Raw genomic sequence first — 23,042 nt, 5'->3', positions numbered from 1 at the left:
TAAAGCATGTCACAAGAGCCACTGTGCACTTGGCCTAGACTAGGGAACCACACGGGGGAAGTGGGATTGGTTTCCTACCACACATCTCTGTACTGTACGATAGGAAATGTCAAGAAAGGCAAACACACAGGGTTGACACAGAAATCAGAGACAGTGAATCAGATCTACAGCCAATAAACCTTACACAGTGCTAGAATTCATTGTTCTCTGATTCTACACTACTTTCAAATGTTTCTATTAAAGGCTTCAGAAAGTCTTTTTGTTTGTTGTTTTTTCATAAAAGGTTTTTAACGTTGCCAAAAAATAAAGAAAAAAAAAGAAAATGGATTGTGGACAAAAAAAAGTAAATGATGAAAGAAAAATAAATTTGGAATCCTTTTATTACATCAAAAATAACTTTTCCCAAAAGCCAGCAGGGGTCCGCAGGGACTCTTCAAAGTTTCCTGGCAAGGGAGGCTGGACATGTGGGCATCAGTCTATGGACATCAAAGAGACCAGACCTCTCGAATTAGGGATCACACTACAGAGGAAACTCATGTTTTTGTTTAGGATATACATTAAAAAAAGAATCAAAGAAAACACAAAGACTACATTCACAAGATTACATAATTACAGATTAGTCTGAATATTTAAAAACAGTATTTTCCAGTTATCAACATCAAACTATAAAGTGACCAGAAGCTAAAAGTTTTTCTTCTTTGTTTTTCACTACATAGTCACGCAAGTCTGATCTGAATTATAACGCTTAAAAAAAACTGCACAATCACAAAAATATCAGATAAATTATGGTTTAAAAAACACATATTTGCATCAGCACAGAAGGTGTTTAAATTATGAAGTATCATACTGTATGACAATGTGAGTTCAGGGAAGTTTGAAATCGGCAGCAAAATCTGTTCCAAGAAAGGCCCACTTCAAACACTGTTCCTCATAATAGACCTCTACCTGTCAGATATACTAACTCGCCCTTTCAGGGAGGGGAGAGGTTGTGTCTAGGGGAAAAAACTGACCATCTACATTTTAAAAATAAACAATAATAAAAACTAAAGAAAACAAGTACTGTTGTAGACAGGAGCATAATCTGGATACACTGTGACACAAATACTCTTTCTCCTGGTGAACAGTCCAGAGAAATATTTATGATCTTTTCCCCCATTTACTTAATGACCCGAGAAGTGTGAATAACAATAACTATGTTGAAAAATATGGCAAACAAGGTATATGTTTCTTGTAAACACTCTGTTCTGTAACCCTTTAAAAGCATTACTGAACATATCTTTGAATTGTATTTGTATATTTTATTAAATATATTTCACTTTAAGATTAAAAAACAGCAAAGACATATTATAGGCAGTTTAAAAATAAAAGTGCACTCATTTCTCTTTTTTTTTACATGTTCCTCAGCTGTATCAAACTTTTTTGTGTTCACTTCAGTTATTTTCTTTTCCATTGTCCATGTTTCACATCTGTGCCTCTGCGGTTTATTCAACAAGGGAGTGGAGTTTTTCCACTGGCACACTCCTTTCAGAGCTGTGCTTTTGTTATCACAGATCTGCGTGACACAACGACTGCTAATGGACTCCAGATGTGGAGAGGAGAGGAGACTTCAATCTGTTCCTGGCAGGGATGCATGGGAATTGAAAGAGTGAGGCTTAGGAGGGTCTTAATAGCAGCTCAAAAGGGTTCTAACTTCTCACTCTGTCTTATACATGTCCCTTTCACTGCCCACTGAATGCTATAAATTAGTTTAAAGGTCTGCATTATCTTTTAGAGGCCCATGTGGGATGCTGCTCTTGACAATAAAGAATGATTAGCCATGATGTGGGATATAGTTTTATCAGAGATGTGTAATACCTTTGATGTAAGTATTACAGTTCATATTAAAGTACAGTATTCTAGACTTGCCATTCACTCTTTGATGTAAGTATTACAGTTCATATTAAAGTACAGTATTCTAGACATGGCGTTCACTCTGATGTAAGTATTACAGTTCATATTAAAGTACAGAATTCTAGACATGGTGTTCACTCTTTGATGTTTTCCAAATCAATATCATTTAGGGGTCAAACCAGGTCACTAAGGGTTAAACTAGGGATGCTTACATTTAGGGTTCCATTTGAAGGTTTAAAAAACAATGCTAATAGGATGGTATTGGCCACTGTAGCAATGTGATATGACTTTATGCAGGTTTTCCCTCCTTAACCAGCGGGAGAGCATTCGCCAATGTGACAGTAAAGACTCCCAGTAAAGATTGACAAAACTGCAGTGCCAGGACTCCAGCCAGCATTCCCCTGAGTATATGATTCACCTTGCTCATTGTTTGCCTGCCTTTTTCACTTTTTATTTACAGGACAGTTGCTATTTTTCATAAGGATTGTCTTGAATTTTCCTTCTTTGCAGGTGTGATAGGTGTTACAGAAACTTAGTTATCCAAGAGGGATGGAGAGAAATATAATATTAGTGGGTATACACTGTATAGGAAAGACAGGCAGGACAGAGGAGGTGGAGGGGTAGCACTGTACATCAAAAATTGTCTTGAAGTCCAGGTGTTAAATCTGGGGAAGGAAAACAACGCCAAATCAATATGGATCAGAATAATGGACAAAAATTTAAAGGGCATAATAATAGGAGCATGCTATAGACCACCAAATTCACGCAGAGCAAAATAATCTGGTATACAATGACATTAGAAATGCATGTAGAAAAGGAGAACCACCAGAAAACCCGATGGGTAGCACGACAGATGAAATTGAAATGGTGGAAATGACAAATGACTGCTTCTTAACACAATTTGTCAAGACACCGACTAGAGGGAAGGCATGCCTTGACTTAGTCTTTTCAAATAACAACGACAGAATAACTAAAACAGAGGTTCATTGCTTTGTGTAAATGTTTTTATAAGCTACCTGTACTACGCAATTGATTTTTTACTGTATACTGACAACTGGAATCAATTTAAAAAATATATTGTTATTATTTATTTTGCTTAAGGTAAGAACATATTTTTTTGTATTCCTACCTTGCCCCCATCGTTTGAAATCCCAAGGAATGCAACAACAAAAATCATAATAATATTATTCAGAAAGTTCAGGGTCCCCTAGGATGTGAAGAATACAAACAATACAAACATTGAAAACCTTTTGATTTAAAAGCCATTTATTTTACAAGTAGTTAACTGCAGGCAGTGGTTATGCCAAAGTTTTTAATTGATACCTGGCCTTTTAACATTAATTATGTACACACATTTCCTCCATATCTCTTTTGAAAATTGGGCCATTTCTTCTGTGAGTTAAATATTGTAATATATAGAAATAGCTATGACACACTAGGCATTTTATGTGTTCCTTTTAAAACAGTGAACAGTCTTTAAAATCCTATGTACAAAAGGATTGCAAGTGTCTTTGAAGAAGCTGAACCACTAACAGTGTGGAAGCTTGCGTAACCTTCTAATGGGTAAAGCAGCCCAGATAATCAATCAAAGCTAACTGCCTTGGCCTAGTTTGGCAGAGGAAACCCATTTAATTTACTGATCGATCACACCACAGCAACTAAGCAAATAACTAAATAATACTTGCCAGGGCCGACGTCAGCACCAGGACAACCTGGGCAAGTACCTGGGGCCTCAATGCCAGAGGAGGGCCCCTACGCCAGAGGGGGGCCCCACACGCATACAGAAATAAAACTGTAAATATGTGTAAATGTATTGTTTCTGTGCCAGCTATCGTACTCAAGCAGCCTTTAGGACTAGAAACGTTTTGTTTTCACTCAACTAAACTAAACTGTATGTGTGCAGTGCAGTGACACTTTTCAGAACGCTCTCCTTTTTTTCCATCTTTTCCTGCTTGCCTCCTGTTCCCTTAGTCCTGCCTCTTCTCACTCCCTATTGGCTTCCGTCCTCCCCAAGGCTTGTAAAGCCGGAAGCTATTGGCTGATCTTGACATACATTATACAAATGTGCCAATTAATTGGCGCATTTACTTTCCAACAATCAAGACTTTCATTTAACAAGCGTTTATCCTAATGCCTGAATGCCTATTATAATTTATATTTGACTCATGTGCATCCAGAGACCACTTTTGTCTTGTTTTCAATCACTCGACAACACTCACTCATGGTTTTCAGCCACTTTTAAAAAATCTGTCTCTGTGAAGTTTTGCAATCATCCTCCATGAACGGGATCACCAAAAAAGCATACCTTTTCCTTAAAAATATTTTTTTTACAGTTCATTATCAACTCAGTTTAAGTCACCATTCCTGAATTATCAAAAATAAAATAATATTTAAGATTCTTTAATATTGACTTAATTTACGGTATTATTATTCATTAAATTATCTTTCAATTTGAACCTTAAACTTATTGTCTTTTTTTTTTATTACAGAATGAAATTCATGTATTATAAAAAACTAATAAATAGACTTCAGTGAGTTAAAGGAAAATAACTCCATCTCAGGTTTCTGTGACAGTTTATAAATGACTCAACCTAACGGTCTCGTAGTTTATGACGTCACATAAATCCTAGATGGAATTATTTTCCTGTAACTCGTTGAAGTCTATATACACTGACTGTACAAAACATTAGGAACACCTTCCTAATATTGAGTTGCACCCGCTTTTGCCCTCAGAACATCCTCAATTTGTCGGGGCATGGACTCTATAAGGTGTCGAAAGCGTTCCACAGGGATGCTGGCCCATGTTGACTCCAATGCTTCCCACAATTGTGTCAAGTTGGCTGGTAGTGGATCTCTACTCTGAATAGCTCGTTCCAACTCATCCCACAGATTCTCAATTGGATTGAGATCTGGTGACTGCGCAGGCCACTGCAGTAGGTTGAATTCACTGTCATGTTCATGGAACCATTCCTGGACAAACCTAGCCTTGTGGCATGGGGTATTATCCTGCTGAAAAAATCCATTAGCAGATGCATTCACTGCTGCGATGAAGGGATGCACCTGATTGGCAATGATGTTCAGATATCCTGTGGCATTCAAACGTTGCTCCACTTATCAAGGGACCCAATGTGCGCCATAAAAACACACCCCACACAGTCACACCACCAACACCAGCCTTCAATGTTGACACGCGGCATGATGGATACATGTACTCATGTGGCTTTCTCCATACCATAGTCCTCCCATCAGCGTGAAACAGCAGGAATCGGAATTCATCAGACCAGGCAATCTTTTTCCAATCCTCCAGTGTCTAGTGTTTTTGTTCCTTAGCCCACTGCAACCGCAGTTTCTTGCATTTTGCTGAAAGAAGTGGAACACTGTTAGGTCATCGGCTGCCATACCCCATTCGTGTCAAGGTACGACGAGTTGTGCATTCTTTTATGGGTCTTTTGGCACCAATGTTGTAGTGGCCTGTCAGTTGACTAACTGTAGCCCGTCTCTTGCTCTGCAAATTCGTGTCAGCCTCCTTTGGCCTCTTTCATCAATGAGCCATTTTCGACCACTGGCCTGCCGTTGGCTGGATGTCCTTTGGGTGGTGGACCATCCTTGATACACACGGGAAACTGCTGAGTGTGAAAAACCCAGCAGCATTGCAGTTTTTGACACACTTTGACCTTGTTCGCTACTGTTATGACAAGCATTAGGGTAATTATGTGAGATAATCTTGTACCGTATTGTAGAACAAATCTCTTGCTGATTCGTTTTTCACTTGTTAACTAACATTTCTAACTGCTGAAATATCTCTAAACTGCCAGATCGAAGACTTCTAAAGCAGCCACTCTTATTATTCAAAATTGCTTAGAAAACCCATAAACTTGTGGCGTTGCAGTCACATACTCACTCAATGGCATTCACATCCCTGTCCAGTCCTGTTTTGTCTCAATGTCATAAGTAGCAGCTGGTTGGTTAATAATTGGAAAGAAGGCATTGGGAGTGAAAGTTCTGACTACCTGGAAGTAAGGCATGCAAACTAAGAGCTTTCTTTAATGTATGCTACCAGATTATTAACTTCTTCATAACACCTGAAAAGCAAGTGGACGTTAATGACTGTTATTATGTATGGGTTTATATAATAAGCTAAAACACATAGCAAAAGGCTGCTATTTCTAATGGTTAGATAATGGCTTTGTGTATGCCACCATGTAACTAACAACTAACCTACTCCCCAGGAAGAAAGCCAAACACTTTAATCATCCATCTGTACTTATTTAATCAGACACAATGCTGCTGGTGAATGCTTGTGAATGCAGGCCCTGCGTGTTTGTGCCCACTGAAACATCTTCTGTCTCTGTGTGATGAGTTATCTTGGATTTCTGTATAATACTCGTGGCAGAATGTTGAGTGCCCATGAGCTTGACAAACTTAACCCGATGCTATCCTTTCCTTTCTCGCCTAACTTGTGCTAACTAACTATTCACAACTCTACTAGTTTAATGTCCTGTTCATGGATAATTAACACATATACTCTTAATGGGACCATTAAGAGACCATTTGCATGAAGTGCACCACCACACTATCAATCCACCTACCCAGGGATTATACAGTATATATGTGAACCAAGCTGATTTTCAACACTGATGACATTGAAAACGACATCAAGCCGAAACACTGTCACTGAATTTATTACAGTATTTCTAGATGGAGCATTATAGAGTTCTTCAATCTTGAACTGGCTTTTTTTGCCCATATTCAAGACAAGACATGGTTTTCCAGTCTTCACACTATTGTATGTTTTCACCCTGATGTGGACACGGCTGCTGCTGAAACTCATAAAGCCTCCTTTACCAATGCAGTGCACCATTTGCTGGCCTGCTCTAAATCTCACATGCTCTGAAATGTACTACCATATTACCTCAGTATTGAATAGACTTCACTGGCTTTAGGTGCCTGTAACAGAAATACAATGAATCTTGGTTGTAAATCTCCCTCCCGACCTGTGAGGGCACTAAGCAGCGAGGACAGAGTTCTTTGGACGGGCTGGCCTGACAGTTCTTTCCCTGGGTTGGGAAGTCGGTTAGTCTGGAAGAAGGCAAGAATCAGTTGCAAGAGCATATTGACCCGGAAGAGAAACAATGTAGCAGCCACAGATTGTAAAGGCAGATACATTTGTTCACCAAGGGGTCATGCGTGACAGCATATAAGGGGGACAGAGAATCGTAATCTGTTCGTTCGCATTGGTTTGTAGTGAGTAAGAGCCAGAAGAACAGTGAAAGTGTATTGTTACATAAAATCGTGAGTGTTGTGTTTTTGTTTGGTTTGTAATTGTCTCGTCTTGTCTTGTATGTTACCAGACAGTTAACACTGTTCTGGAGCTGTCGCCGGGGGAGGCATGAAACCGGCAACACTGTACCTTTGTCACAAATATAAAATTGTATCACCCACCCCAAGCACTACTGCACGCACCCAGGACTGGTGACTTTCTTTCTATTATTGTGGAACAGATATTTGTTTATTATTTGGGACTGTCTGTTCTTATTATATACCCCGTGCTGTACACACTGGTGTGTCCTGCCAGGGAACTTTTGTTTGGTCGTGTGGCAAAGTGGCTAGTGGAGGGGAACAGGTGTAGCGGTGATGCGATGCAGGAGTGACAGGCAGACAAGAGTTTCCAGTGAAAAGGTGCTTTTATTTATAATCCAGGTCTGGTGACCATAAAATAATAAATCCCCGGCGATACACAACAATGTGTAAAGCGCGGAGATAACAAAAACAGGGCACAGTCCAGAACAAAAATGAACCCACGGTCACCAGTCCTGGGTGAGTGCAGATGTGAGGGTGCGTGGTGAATACACAGATACGGTGGTGTGCAGGGGTGCTCCGGACAGTGTTGACCCTTTGCGACAGCTCCGGAGTAGTGCTCTAACTGTCTACAGTGAAACAAACACAGACAGTTAATAAACAAACACAACACGTAATCACAAAAACACTGCGAGTTCCGCTCTCGCTCCTTCTTCCTCCAAACGTTCTACCCAAACGAAGGGAAAGATCAGCGTTACCCTGGCCCCTATATGTAATCCTGCATGATATCTAGGTAAACGGTTGCAGCTGCCTTATTACTTGCAGCTGCCTCTCATTTACCTTTCAAATCAATACGTTCTTACAACAGAGTCGCGCTTCTTTCCAGGCCGACCCACTTCCCTGACCCGGAAACGAACTGTCAGGCCAGCCCTTCCAGATACTTCTCCTCTCGTTCTTTAGCGCCCTCACAGGTCGGGAGGAAGATTCATCACCAGAACTCATGTTTCCGTCACAGGTCACCATACAATAAATACCTTTCTAAAACCTGGATTCCAATGATCTCTGTCTGCTTCTTTCACGCACTGCATCACCCCTGCACCTTTCTACAATAAGCCACTTTGCCACAGTGCCACAAAGACAACCAAAACCTAAATCCTCATGTATAAGGGTTAAAGTTCAGGGATATCTAACTTCATTCTTTTCTATCCGACCAGGCATACAGGCCTTTTATCCCTGCCTACTTTCAATAGAATGTAGCAATGTTTTATCCAATCTTTCCCCTAGTGTAGTCAGCACACCTTTAAGTGAAGTGCAATACCTTAAAGGTAAAAAAGGGCTTATGTTTACTGCTAAGCAATAGCCCGGACTTCTACAGTGTGTGGGATTCAGAAATGTACTGCAATTACTCTAAAAGTTGTTATCCTTCTAACTAACAGAACGCTATCTGAATACCTTGTTATAGTTGGCTGATTGCCTTATTAAAGAAGCAATAACTATAAAACCCTATTAAAACGTCTCCATGTGTTAATTTAAACAGCGGTAATAAACATCCCTCTGTAGCACTCATAGCTTTTATGAATGCTGTAAAGGTTTAAAGGCTTAAACGGTAACCAAAAATATAAATAAATCTTTAACAGCTTATTATTAAATGTGTTTGTGTGTGTGTGTGTGTGTGTGTGTGTATATATATATATATATATATATATATATATATATATAATATATATATATATATATATATATATTTATCAGCAAGTTTCAGCATTTGTAGTATCTAGATGCATTGTATACCACTGAAATTGAATACTGCATGTGAAAACTAATGTAAAAATAATAAGATTACAAATGATTTTAATTACAAGAAGCTGTTATTTACTTCATGTTAATATTGGACTTGCTTTCACACAGATAAAATTAGATAATAACAGGGGAAGCAACCAAGACATGGCTTTGTTGTAATTTACAAGCCTTCAGTGCTTTTCCTCCAGGTAATGTGGATTTCCTATTGGCCCGGTGTTGATGGCTGAAGTGTGATGCTGGCTCCAGGGATCAGCCAAAGTGTGGTCTCCCTAGCGCCTCAACATGGCAACCGTCTAGAATGGGCTGGGTGGGGCACTTTGCAGGGGTCATCTTTTTCAATGAAAATTTGTGGTCATGCTTTATTTTAAGGGCGTTTGTATAGTTTATTAACTGTTAACGAACATTGTTAATGTTTAGCTAAGGGTTAGGGTTAGGGTTAATAAAAACCAAAGTGACCAAAGTTCTATCATAGTTTTAACAGTAAACCATTTTTAAAGGATGAAATGCAGATGTATATCCTTATCCTTTAAAAATGCATACAGTATGTGCCTTTAAAATGATGCATACTGATAGATGCAACAGCTTTCCATATTATTGCTAAACATGTGTATTGTCATGACTGTTCAATTATGAGAAATAAACAATACCAGAGCATATAAGTGATTTTCAGTCATGTTCCCCAGCAGTCCAAGTTTTTTCTTCAATCAGTTCTCTTTTCTTTTTTTTGTATTTTAGTCTGGCACTCACAGTAGCTACACACTGTTTAAAGTCTGAGAGGCTATCTCTAAGTGCTGTCTCATGTGCACTGGAAAACAATGTCTGTGTAAAATATGCAGTTACTTGAGAACCATGGCATAGACAGCTATAATATGAAAGCCTGTTTGAATATTAAAATCTATTCATTTTTCATGTTATATGCTTTTATGGGGCAAGAGTTTTATGAATAATACATTAAAAGGCATCATTTCTCTTTTATTTGTTCAGTTGTTATTTGTTTTCTGCAGTTCAGCCTTATTGTTCCCTCTGAGATTATCTGTAAAACTATAAATAAGATAAAGTCTCCAAATTGATGAATATCTTTATAAAACACTGATCCTCTACAATAGATATATTGTTTCTCTGTCCTTGTGTGACCTTGGTTGGAGTGTGTTATTGTTTAAACATGTTCAAGCCCATCCACAGTCTTGGATTTGGTTTCTGTAATCTGAGCCAAGAACAATATTTCTTCCTCTTGCTGCTCAGTTCTGCAGTCTGGCTTACAATCTTGGCTATGATTTAGGGATCTTTTGGTGGCAGAGGAGCGATTGCAAACACTTTCAAAACACATCTAAGCCTAAGCAGGAAAACATCACTAATATATTTGCATGCTAACAGAATTATGCTGCTCTTTAATTAGTTTAGTCAAATCCTTCTGCAAAACATCAAAACATCTCAGGTGCATGGGTATCAATAAAACCATATCTTTTTTAAAAAGCCATTTGATTTAAAACTATATATATATATATATATATATATATATATATATATATATATATATATAATTATATTATATATATATATATATATATATATAAATTATTTTTTTTTAATGGAATGATTTTTGAAAGCAAGGCTTGAGCATCCATGTGAAGTGTTTCATCAGTAAGCAGTGGTTTTAAAACAGGTGCAATTAATTAGCGTCATCTCTCAGATGTGCTTTATTTGCCATTCTGTTATTGGGTAATAACATAATACAAACCAAAACGGTGACATGATTTCAATATGGAGGTTATACTGGGTCAGAGGCCAATTGTAGGGTCACCAACACAGTTACCCTACTATGTTTATGCAACCAAGCAAATAATAAAGTCAGTACCTCAAGTGGTCTGAGTAATGAGGTTTACACACTGTGGTGGTGACAGCTTTGGAAAATTACTGCCACAAAAGAGTCACTTTTCATCTGGGTCAAAACTAGAATTAGGCTGCAATTTAAATTATACCAGCCCAGCTATATTATACATAACTATATATTTGGTGACTCTGTTATGACTTTCCTCCTAACAGAGAACCACACTTATAAAGTGACAATGCTCCACTATCAATGCAGTTTTTTTTCACTGGTTCATATGTGAAAGTACACTTGTCATGCCACTTATTTTCCAACTATGTCCTCTGATCCCGGTTATTGTGGTATACTTAAAGTATTGTATAGGATTAATTATGTGTACTTGCTCCTTATACTTGTAGAGGGTAGTGTAAATATTGGAGCAGCATGCAAAAACATTAGCCTTACCATGACAGTATATTTAAGTCAACAAACCACTTGTAGATATCACCCTTGTAAGAACCTATGAACATATTACGGGTGCAAGGATGCAACGGTTATTCAATTTGATCACAATACAGCCATTTGTATAATTTGTATACTAGTATTATAAGCACAGGCGGCATTATACAGAAAACTTTTTGGTTACTGTAGGTTTTTAATGTAACTTCAGGTGAAGATTGTATTGAGTCTCTTATTTCAAATTGTTTTGTTCAGTGCACTGCTGTATTTTGGTATGTGTCAGATGCAATACTCAGGGTTCCCTAAAGCCTCCATTTCATTTATGTGCTTAAGTAGCTTACCCAGAATATGTTCTCAATTATTTCTTTTATGAATTGTTTATTTTACTGGGTATGTTTGGATTATAACTGTACTGTAACTAGCATTATCTCAAGACAAATAAAAAGTAAACACTGCTTTTCATTTTACATGTTTGTTGGCAGGCATGCTTCTCCACCACAATGTACAGCACAGATTATGAATATGTAGTTATACTTGAACTAGTAGATAAATAGCACCTATGCAGATGTTAACATCAGAACTGATGTCATTGAACCTACACACACTTCTAAAAAATGTTTTTTGGAAGTGTATCACTGCAGATCACCACTGCTGTTACAGCAAGTGTAGAAACAGGCTGTTATGTCAGCCGTTGTTTTACAGTTTTGCTTAATTGTGTCTGTCAGTCCATCTATCTCTGGCTACATGGTGAACATGATGACTGGCTTGATTTTGCGCCAAACTTCACCAAACATTTATAGTACACTCCTAGCCTTGTATAGATGTTTTAAATGGATTTGTCCACACTGGACAGGCAAACTTCATCTTTGGTAATATGTATGCTGTATAGAGAATGATTCTGGCCAGCTGAGGAAGAAGGTGATTGGTGTGAACCGTTGATGAGCCTGTGCATCCAAAGCCTGAGAGGGAGCTGTTCCCACCTCCACCAGCAGAGGGAGAATGCCTGCTGGTTTCACCACCATCACCTGAGGGAGAGGAGCAGGAGCTGCCTCTGCGTCCTCCGAGGCGGATTGGTCCTCTCTCCTCTGAGGGGATTTGAGACTGGCTGACGGAACCTGAGAGGGTTGCCTGCTGCTCTGCATCGCCTGGGATTGCCTGCTGCTCTTCATCGCCTGGGATTGCCTGCTGCTCCGCATCACCTGGGGAGCTACCGGTTACAGGGTATGAGGGAGAAGTGGCGCTCCCGTTGCCGCCTCTATGGCCAGGGGCTCCCCTCCCGAATTTGCCTCCTGAGGGTTCGCTGCTACTGCCGTTTCCTGGGGTCACCAGAACTGCTTTGCCTGAGGTTAGTGTCAACCCTGCTTTTCTGCAGGAAATACTGTGGCTGGAGAGGAGCTGCCAGCTATGAAGAAGGGGGAATGGGTCAGGAGACCACCTCCCCCCTCAGCAATTTCGCTGCAGGGAATTTGGTGGCCCGAGCCCCACAAGGGGGAGCTGCCGGCTACAGAGAAGGGGGACAAGGTCAGGAGACCATCCCCACAGACAGCCGGGCGGCGGCCAGGATTGCCTTGGCCGGAGGAGCCGGCCTGTGTCAGATGGCCTGGCTGCTACAGCTGTTGGGGTGGGAGGAGGACCTCCCACCGTGGCCGCCACCTTTGGCCTGTTGCTGCCCCTGTTCCTAGGCCAGGACTACGACCAGAACTTTGGGACTGAGGGGGGAGGTGGCCATTGAGGCCAGGTGTGCTGCGCACAAGAGGGAGGGAGCACATGTGGCGGAGTGTCCTGCCCCTTTATGCTTATTAAGTGTTTTATGTTGTATGTAGTGTGTTAATGTTGGTGTTTATGTATAAAATGCATGGGATGTAAATATGGGTTACGAGCACAAGTGTTTAAAATGTATATTTGTGTTTAGGCACGAGGATGGCACAACACTTCACTTGCATGTAAAATTTAACATGTGAGCATGGGAAATTACACTTAATTAATTCATATTTATTTGTACCGAGACTCCAATTGAATGATTGATTAGCAACCGAGACTCGGTACAGCTGCATAAAAACAGCATGTTTTCACTCAGGGTTGTGTGTTTGGTGAGTGGACAACGGGTGAGAGAGAGGAGAGTTTTGATTAGAATAACAATTGCTACAGCGTGCTGGAAGTACCAGCACGGTACTTGTTTGTTGGGTACCTCCACGTCCATTTTGTCTGTCTGTTTGTTTAAATCTTTTGTTTGTTTATTATTTAATAAAACACTGGACGCAGTAGTGTCTCAGGTTCACCGCCATTATCTGTTTTGGTTTCTGCTTCCTTCCGGGTCTGATGTCACCACTAGTCATCCTGATCATAGAGTCCAAGAAGCCTTTAATCCTCCTGATGAACTTGCTGTCCAAAAGATATGGCTTTCCTGAGTTGGCCTTAATGCCATATTTAGTCAAAGGCATTCTTGATATAAAGGGCAATGACAAGCACTTCCTGTCATCGATCAAATGCATCCTGCCAGGTTTGGATAACCAAAAACAAACCTAATTGATAGAATGGCCCAATCGGAAGACATATTGAGAATCACAGAGAAGATGGTTCATCTCTTGTCTCTTCGGAGTTGCTTGTTAGTGATGGATAAAAGAGGAATGGTTCTGTAGTAGCTCGGATCACTAGACTCATCCCTTCTTTGAGATGGGACTGACATGGTGTGAAAGGTGGTGGTTAATAAAACAATGTCCACATTTATTTCCAAAAGAAAAAACCTGATTTCTCTTGGACAGGGAATGACATAGGAAAGGCTCTTTTCCCTGGTCATTGAGGGTGGCAGTTAAGGCAAAGATAGTTCTCAGGGTTTCAGCCTCAGCTGAGGCCTCATAGACTGCTCTTTCTCCACAACAAAGCAGAGGGACAGACAAGGACCTGTTGCTCCTGCACCATCTGGTGTGAATGAGGCTTAACACTTCAGGATACTTATTCTGTTTGAAAGGTAGAGAGCTTTGACTTAAGTTTAGTATCTTGGTGTTTTTGGAAGTGTCTGGTTCTCATGATTGCAGCACTGTGGTTCCCGTACAGTAGCCTGAGGCATTCTGAGTCCTAGACAGCTGTTCCGATTATGTTATCTTTATCTAAATTTCATGTGGACAGCTCAGATAACGATGGTTTTACTAATCAAAAAGCACGATAAACAGGAAAAGGAGTCCTAATTCCTTCCCATGAGACTAAATATGGACTTTGTATGCTTAAGAAAACTTAGCATTCTAATGCACTAGCAATTCATCCACAACTTTAAACTCACAATCATCAAATCTGAATAAGATCAAAGATTAAATAAGTTCAGTGCACCTTTCTCTGCTCCTGTGTTATTCTTTAGTTTTAACAAGTTCAACTTCAAGCTTTCATTACTTTGAAACATTGACTTTGACACTCTGGCATTTTACTGAACTTTACATAAGTAATGCACCAAAGTGATGCACATGTACTTACTCACTGTGATTTTATTTTATTGCATTGCCCGGCCACCTTAAACCTTGTGCCCCCCAGTTTGTCGACTTTGTATTTGTGTGTGTCTGCTTCAATATTTATCCATGAATTTTCCATTTGCAATGCCCATAATGTCCACTCCTGAGTAACTTCCCTTTGACCACCTCTTTCCACGTAGACATCCACCATACGCTCAGTGAATAGGCTTGTACGGAGTGAATTGAGCAGTTGAAAGAAGTATGCAAATTTAAATATGTAAATATCTAGCGTAAAAGCTACAACGATGGATATTACAAAATGGACAAATAAAAGCGTCTGATACCAGTCAGAATTTCGATAGTGTTTTGTGTTGTCTTAACAGGTTAATTTTAGCATTCAGCCTCCTGTCATTGTGTTTCAGTTTGTCGATTGCCTTCTGTCAAATCATTAACAGACACAGAACACTGTAATGTATGTAAACAGTACTATAATTGGTGACCCGTTTTCTTTTGGCAGACCTGTAAAATATTTAAGTCCACTGACATTTCAGCAGTGCAATGTAAACTCTCTGATCCTCGTTCCCAGCACAAGCAAGCTGAAGGTAACGTGAGCGTGACTTTCTGCTGCCCCTTTAAACAGAAAAGTAAATCAATCCCCCTTGGGCTGCAAGCTTTGTTTAAAAATCAACAGTAAATCTGGAACAAGATGCCGACATCAGCAAAAGCAGGCAGCAGGGTTACGCGAGGTCAAGGCTGCCACTAACCGACTGTGAAATCAAAACATTCTCAAGAGGCAGCTCAGTAAATCCCTCCTTTGAGTAGGACTTTCAGTAACCCTTTAAATGCTGGAACCCTGCACTATACTGTTGGCTTATAGGAAACCAGAGAAGGACAGCTGACCATTCAAATTGTTTCAATGTTACATTTAGCATCGCCTTTTCTGTTCCTTTCTGACGTGGCTGAAAAGGTTCTAACAGATGAAGAAGACTATTTAAGGCAACCCCTTAGTATAGGGTATCACACAACATGCTCAACAAGCATGCCAAAGGAGTATAGTCCACCCCTGTGACATTGGCAGCTCTTTATTTGCAGTATTCACATTCTAGTAGATAGTGACCCTGCTAAACAGAAAGGGTTGAAAAAGAAAGCTGACATTTTGAATTGTGATGTCAAGTGTAGAAACTAAACTGTATTCCTCATTAAGAAACGATGGGTATTCACAAATGAACATCACCATTCAAGTTATATAAAGGATGGATAACTCTACCACTCTACCTCTCTCTTTCTCTCTCTCTCTCTCTCTCTCTCTCTCTCTCTCTCTCTCTCTCTCTCTCTCTCTCTCTCTCTCTCTATATATATATATATATATATATATATATACCCACAAGAAATCAACATAAAACAATACAATTGTCTGCAAAGATTAAGTACATTGAACATTTTAACTCTACTGATACAGGGATACACAATGGAGGAGCTATGGAGTTGTGCCTGGGAATGGGGAATAATTAAATATGCTTTTATTGTTATCTATCTAAATGAATCATTCAATATTCTCAGACAACAAGTTATCAAAACAGAGGAAAATAAACTTCTACTCCAATAGGAAGTTACACAAGCAGGTGGAATGCTATTTGTTTGGGGTTTTCCATTTCTCCAGTTATGTAACATATTCGAGTGTTGCCGAAATACAAATAACCAAAACAAAACTTAGCACAGATACAACTCTTCAAGTAAAATGTGGTACTTCTTTATATAAACCAGGATATTTTTCTACTCTTGTTTAAATGTGGCTTCTTTTTTTTTTTTTTTTGGTTTCAACTGAACAAAGATGTGTATGGGCAGAATAACTGATAAGTTCTGTCTGCAGGACTGTAGTTACACATAGCAATGAATGTAGGACTGCACTTGCTAACTGCGTAGAAGCACTAAAAGAACAGATCTACATTAAACAGTTTTTTTTTTTTTCATTAATCACATGGGACAACTTTTCAGTGAGTGAACTTTTCACCTTATCCTGTGCCAGCTGGGAGGGGCTTTGCTAGAGAGCTTACGATGATCTGGTATATGTGTTAATCAAAAGTCAGGCTCTGTGAGTGGAGTGGACACACACCTCCATGTGTTACAACTCAGCCAGTTAAAAACAAACCACTTTATACTTATTACACTCTACAAATCAGAAAGTCCATCTCTTCTAAATGTTTTCCATAGTAAAAGCATAATTAAGCATAATGAAAACATGGTAAAGCTTAGGTAAGCATTGCAAAGCCAGGAGAGGTATGGTAAAGCATATTAAAAAAGAAAGTAAACCATTGTAAATACATAGTTCTGTATAACTATGGGGAAAGTACTGGGAAGCTGCACAATTACAATGCAATTTTATTTTACTGTGCAAACCTTTATTTTTGTAAGGGATGTCAGAACAGAGAGCGTAAATAGAGCTTACTTCCACAGCTACACCTCTAAAATGGACTGGCACAGCATATTAGTAGGTATGGTGCTTAAACAGAGGGCTCTGTCCCTTTAAGGTTAAAACCAAAATAAAAACAAGGAGGCACATGATTGAACATGATTCCTGTTGTAAGTTTTAGATGTAAACATATCTCCTGCCCTTTCTGGAGTTGTGTTGGTCTTTAGTAGAAATAATGGCCTTAGATTATTTTGGCAGAGTAATATCACTGCAGCTACAACTACTATTGAAAAAAAAATTAATTGCTTAATGTTTGTTATTGTGTCTCAATGAACACTGATTGATGAAGAATATACATCTATGCTGGCATACATCTGAAATGGAAGTTCTCCTTTGTTTGTAGTGGAAGGGTTAGGGTTAGGGTCAAAGTGTGTGTGTGTGTGTGTGTGTGTGTGTGTGTGTGTGTGTGTGTGTGTGTGTGTGTGTGTGTGTGTATATATATATATATATATATATATATATATATATAGAGAGAGAGAGAGAGAGAGAGAGAGAGAGAGAGAGAGAGAGAGAGAGAGAGAGAGAGAGAGAGAGAGAGAGAGAGAGAGAGAGAGAGAGAGAGAGATCATAGACTTAAAGAAACACATGAGTTAAAGCTTTGGTCCCATAATTATGATGACTAGCAAAAAATAAAAATTCATTAATTAAAAAAATACTCTTTAAAGGGTTAAAAGGACGCTTCCTGAAATGCCAGTCTTCCAACAAAATTATAAACGTCTGCTGATTTGTGCTGCAGGGGGTGGGGCAGTTATGGCATATTTCACTGCTAAGAACCCAGTATTTTCAAAATGTTTTGGTATTCCAAAATAGAAAACCCATCTCCTCCTATTCAAAATCAGAAAAAAATATGCCGGGGTGCACACTTGTTGTATTTACAGTACAACTCTACTTCCTCCCTCTGTACCTCAACAACCCAACAATACTGATCTATTTCTCAAGGGCATGCCTGTAAAATTTCCATAAATAAATGACTGCTGAACTATTGCTGTGGTGTAAAGAAGAAACAAACCTCATGGATTTCTGTAAGCTGTGTCACAAGTCCAGCAGGTGGCAGACATACTGAGAGGAGCTCTGGGTTTGTGTTTCCTAGGCACTGAAATAGGTTCTCATCGTACTCATCAAAATGTTTTTTTCTTTATCAAACAATAAATATTTTAAAGGTTTCCTGTCTCGCCTTTCTGTCGGTAAAACTTTTTCCCATGAAAAAGCAATGTTCAAACTCAGAAAAATGTCCTTTATGATAAAGCATTCAGTAATTCCCCACAGATTTAATATTAAATATCACACGACAGTCACCTGACATAACCGTGGCACAGGTTACAGATGTCACCGGTGCGTGAGACCAAAGCAACAAGTAAACTCTTGGCTGAGGTTGTGGTTATGGTTCACAGTACTGTCACAAACGTATGCTTTTATGTCTTTGGTTATGAAGCTGATAAAACTTCACAGAATAATTTAAAAAGCTCTTGGAACTAGTTACCACATATTTTATTCCAAACCAGATGTCACAGACAGTTCTCTTGAACTGCATCTTACCCCAGATCTGAATGGCTTTCAGACACAATATTTTTTAGGTCGATAGTCTTTTCCTGCCTTTACAAAATTAATTGAAATTGCAATGGATATCCTCCTAGCTGCTGATGTGTTAATCATGTGGACATCAGCATAAGACACCTATCGACTACGGAGCTTGTGTTATTAACTCTCTGGCAAGTGATCTAAACCCCTTTCAGAATCAACACAATATTTCTTTTAAACTAATAGTCTTTTCTTGCCCTTACAAAATGCATTGCAATTGTAATGAATCTCCTCCTAGCGGCTGGTGTGTTAATGAAACTGACATGAGCACCAGTCACGTACTTACCTCTCGGCTATAGAGCTTGTTCTTTAGATAAATGGTAAGACATTTGTCTTTGAACTGTCAGTTTAGTGATTCATGTACAGCCCTTACCTTTCCATTTTATTTAATGGGCCAATATGTCAATTTATTATAAAATCAAGAGTTGATTTCCAAAGTATCACTGCAGTAGTCCACCAGTTCACTGTAGTATAATTCAATAAGAAGACAACAGTTATTACTGCAACAAAGGAATATAAATGATAACTATTTTTGGACATGTCCTATTGAAGCACAATAGTGATAAAATAAGATCCTTTCTCTCTCTACTATTACCTGCACACTGTAAGAATTTTAATATTTGCTGTGGTACGCCAAGTTGATTCTGGGATTAATGGTAGACTACTTTAAGTATCCACTATACGGTATATGGATAGGAATCTCTGATCCATGTTACTGCAAGACACTTTCTTCATCTTTTTAATGGGCAGGAATGATGAAATACACCCTAAAACTAAAATTCAAGAGTTCATTTGAGGTTAAGCAGACCTTACTTTTAATTTATGATAACTGAATCCATTTATTTATTACCAGCCTAAATGGGCTAGTGGTTAGCACAGATGCCTTTGTGAGAGTAATTGGTTTGAGGAACATATGGGGTTCATTCTCTGTGAAGGCAAGTATTACATTAATGATCTTGAGCTGGTGTGGCACCTGGCCAGAAGCTAGGAATAGCAAAGCATTTTGTAAGAGCAAGAAAAGACTATTAATCTAAAATAAATATTGTGTTGATTCTGAAAAAGGTTCAGATCACTTACCAGAGAGTTAATAACACAAGCTCTGTAGTCGATAGTCTTATGCTGATGTCCACATGATTAACACATCAGCCGCTAGGAGGATATCCATTGCAATTTCAATTAATTTTGTAAAGACAGAAAAAGACTATCGATCTAAAAAATATTGTGTCTGCAAGCCATTCAGATCTATAGAACCTGAGTTTGTCACACACTCTCAGAGATTGCATTGAGATAAACAAAAACAAAGAAGCACCTTTGGGAGTGGGGTCACTTTGCCCTTTTAGATAAGATACCGCTACAATAATCAGCTGATGAATCCATAAACACCATCATACAAAAGAATGACAAGTATAAATACCGACAGAGAAATTGAAAGACTGAATGTTTGTTGTTCACCAGAGATTTGGAATTCTGTTTCTGTTGCTCCTATTCCAAAATCAACCCCTAAAATTTACATTTGTCATTCAAATCTATTCATAGGGAACATGTGATGTCCAAATGCTGTAATTTCTTTTTTGAACAGCTTAGGTTTACCACAGTTCAATACTCATCTGACCTGTTCATCACCTTGTCCATAACTTCCCGTCTCTTAGTGCAGGCCTCAGCCACACATTCTCTTTTTGGCCTTTGTCTGAATTAAGACTCCCAAATTATACTGCTGTGAGTGATTTAAGGCCAAGAGACTTACCATTATCCAGCCTACTCGATTCTCCCAGTCTAAAATCATCTTGTTGTGCTATCAATTCGATGTAGAGTTTCAAATTCTTGTATTGAGTCCAGGACACACACTCCAGCAGGAGGATTGGCCAGGGCACTACTATCAAGTGGCTGCAATATGAAACAGCTAGTATATGAAGGTGCGAGCCAGTTTTTCTGACCCTTGGGGTGAGACACTAGACTTAGTGAGAGATGCCTTTGGCAATACTGACATAGTGGTTCACTTTCCTTATGTGGCTTGACCCCTTTTATCTGAGTATTGCCAGCTGTGTTGTAATTCTCAAACCTGTTTCCTGTATGCTGCAGCCATGCACATTATAGTGAAGAGAACAGCGATTACTTATCAAAGATATTGATTCTGTGACTGTGGAAGCTGATCCTAAAACTGGCTTTTGCTTTCTCAAAAATATTGTACAAGCTCTGTGTCTGAACTCCTATACTAAGTTATTTGTTAAGTACCATACTAAAAGAAAAGTATTGGCAAAGGAATGTGTCAGAGAGACCTTAAGATAGTAGTTATTTTGCAATAGGTGGTATTATGACCAAATGGCCAGTATATTTTGTATGGGCGTGTTAGCTCGGGATGCCAGGACTGCCCTTGTGGAAAGGGCCAAGGCCTTTCCTACAAGCAATCAATATTCCTGCTTGCAGCAGATCTTTCTTATCTTGTTCCCAGTTACCCCTTGGCAAGTTCAGCAACAACTATGAACAGTTGGCTGGTGGATCTGTTATCTTGGGCTCTGATGATTTAGTAGCAGAGAGATGTTCTTACGACCTGCAAGTGCTTTCCTTTCTTCCACAATGGCACAAGGAAGAGAATAAAAATTTGGAACTGTGGAGTGATGGGTTGAGAAAAGTATAATTCAGTATATGGTTACAGCATGTTACTCTGGAAGGATATGTAGAGCTTAATGTGGCTTGTACCGTGTCCTAGGTCTCATCATTGGACTGGAATTTTTCCATTTGCTCCATTTTAGGGATGGGGCTAGTATTTGATGCTTTACAATAGGTGTAAGTGATTCATCCTATTTCATTCTTCCTGATTTTCCTCTTTTGGGGGGTGGGGGAAGGACACTCCAGCTGTTGCCTGAAAAAGGTTGGGGTCAGCAGGTCTCAGTCAGTCATGAGAACCTGATTACTACTATCACTAGAAAAAAAATTAGCCTTGAGAGAGAAAAGATAGAATCTGTGCAGGCAGGCATATTTCCTTTAAGCTTCCTATGACAGAACTACAATGAGTTCTGGTTGTAAATCTCCCTCTCGACCTGTGAGGGTGCTAAATAGCGAAAGGAAAAATGTCTGGACGGGCTGGCCTGACAGTTCGTTTCCAAGGTTGGGAAGTCGATCAGCCTGGATGGAAGCAAGACTCTGTTGCAGGAATGTATTGACCCGGAAGGTAAACGAGGTAGCAGCTGAAAGCAATAGATGCAGCTGGAATCGATTACCAAGGGATCATGCAGGGTAGCATAAAAGGGGCCAGAGAAATGCTAATCTTTTCCTTTGCTTGGGTTGTGTACATAAATCTGGAAGGACTGAGAGCTGCAGTAGTTCACAAACTGTCACCAAATAACCTGTTATCACCCACTGCGAGCACTAATACACACACCCTGGACTGGTGACTGTGTTTTAGCATTGTGGGGCAGATGGCTATTATTGTTTTGGACTGTAAACCCGTTTGTTTGGCACTGTGCATTACACATTGTTGTGTATTGCCGGAGCGTTTTTCTTTTTTGGTCACCAGACCCGGATTATAATTAAAATCCCTGTTTCCTACTGGATTACAATTGTTTGTGATTTCTTCTGCACTGCATCACCTCTACACCTGATCACAATCACCGGCCAAATTGCCACACTTCCTCATAGCTTGATGATCATGGTTTACTGCACACATGCACATACACTTGATCAACACTACACATATAAACTCTTGCAGGTGCCTATGGGACCAGTTTTAAGATTTGATTCCATTTCCAGTGTCAAAGATTCCATTCTCCTCTCTCAAGCAACCAGCTATATCCAAAGTTTAGATGTAGGGTTGATTCACTATCTGGTGTGCTGGCAATGGCCACTTCTTGTTCCCAACATTTCTAGTCATCTGCATGCTATTGCTATATGGGATGTTTTGTTTATTTATTTTTATTTTTTTATGGTTTTTTAAAGCATTGCCTAATTATTTTATCTCACATTTTCTCCCCAATTTAGAATGCCCAATTACGTTCTCACGCTGCTGCAATTCCCCACAACAGCGCAGGACAACTTAAGGTCAGTGAATGTCCTCTGATCCCACCTCCAAGCCAATTGTGTCTTTACACTCAGGAACTTGAGAGAGGATGATGCTATCAGACTCTGGAGGACAAAGGCCAGCCCTGCAGGAGCACCAAAGCCAACGTGTCACTCCCTCTGGAATCCCTAGTGAAAACTTTGCACAGCCAGGAGACAAACTTTTGCTCCCCTGATTCTATGACTCACTATGCAGCTGTGCTTTTACCATGTGAGCCACTCAGTGACCCTTCTATATGGGATGTGT

The 23,042-nt window shown here is 39.4% G+C and overlaps 1 protein-coding gene across 1 annotated transcript in view; it reads right to left on the bottom strand.

Moving 5' to 3' along the window:
• Positions 1 to 362: 362 nt before the first annotated feature.
• LOC121324132 (bcl-2-modifying factor-like) overlaps positions 363 to 23,042 on the bottom strand; it is an 83,309-nt gene continuing 60,629 nt past the window's right edge. The window contains exon 5 of the mRNA XM_041265633.1: positions 363 to 2,555. Coding sequence (XP_041121567.1) covers positions 2,524 to 2,555 — 32 coding nt within the window. The 3' untranslated portion in view covers positions 363 to 2,523. The remainder of the gene's footprint in view (positions 2,556 to 23,042) is intronic.

The sequence above is a fragment of the Polyodon spathula genome, chromosome 12 (genome assembly GCF_017654505.1).
Source record: "Polyodon spathula isolate WHYD16114869_AA chromosome 12, ASM1765450v1, whole genome shotgun sequence".
In the NCBI taxonomy this organism is placed as follows: domain Eukaryota; kingdom Metazoa; phylum Chordata; class Actinopteri; order Acipenseriformes; family Polyodontidae; genus Polyodon; species Polyodon spathula.
This window is presented reverse-complemented; position numbering and strand designations above follow the sequence as displayed.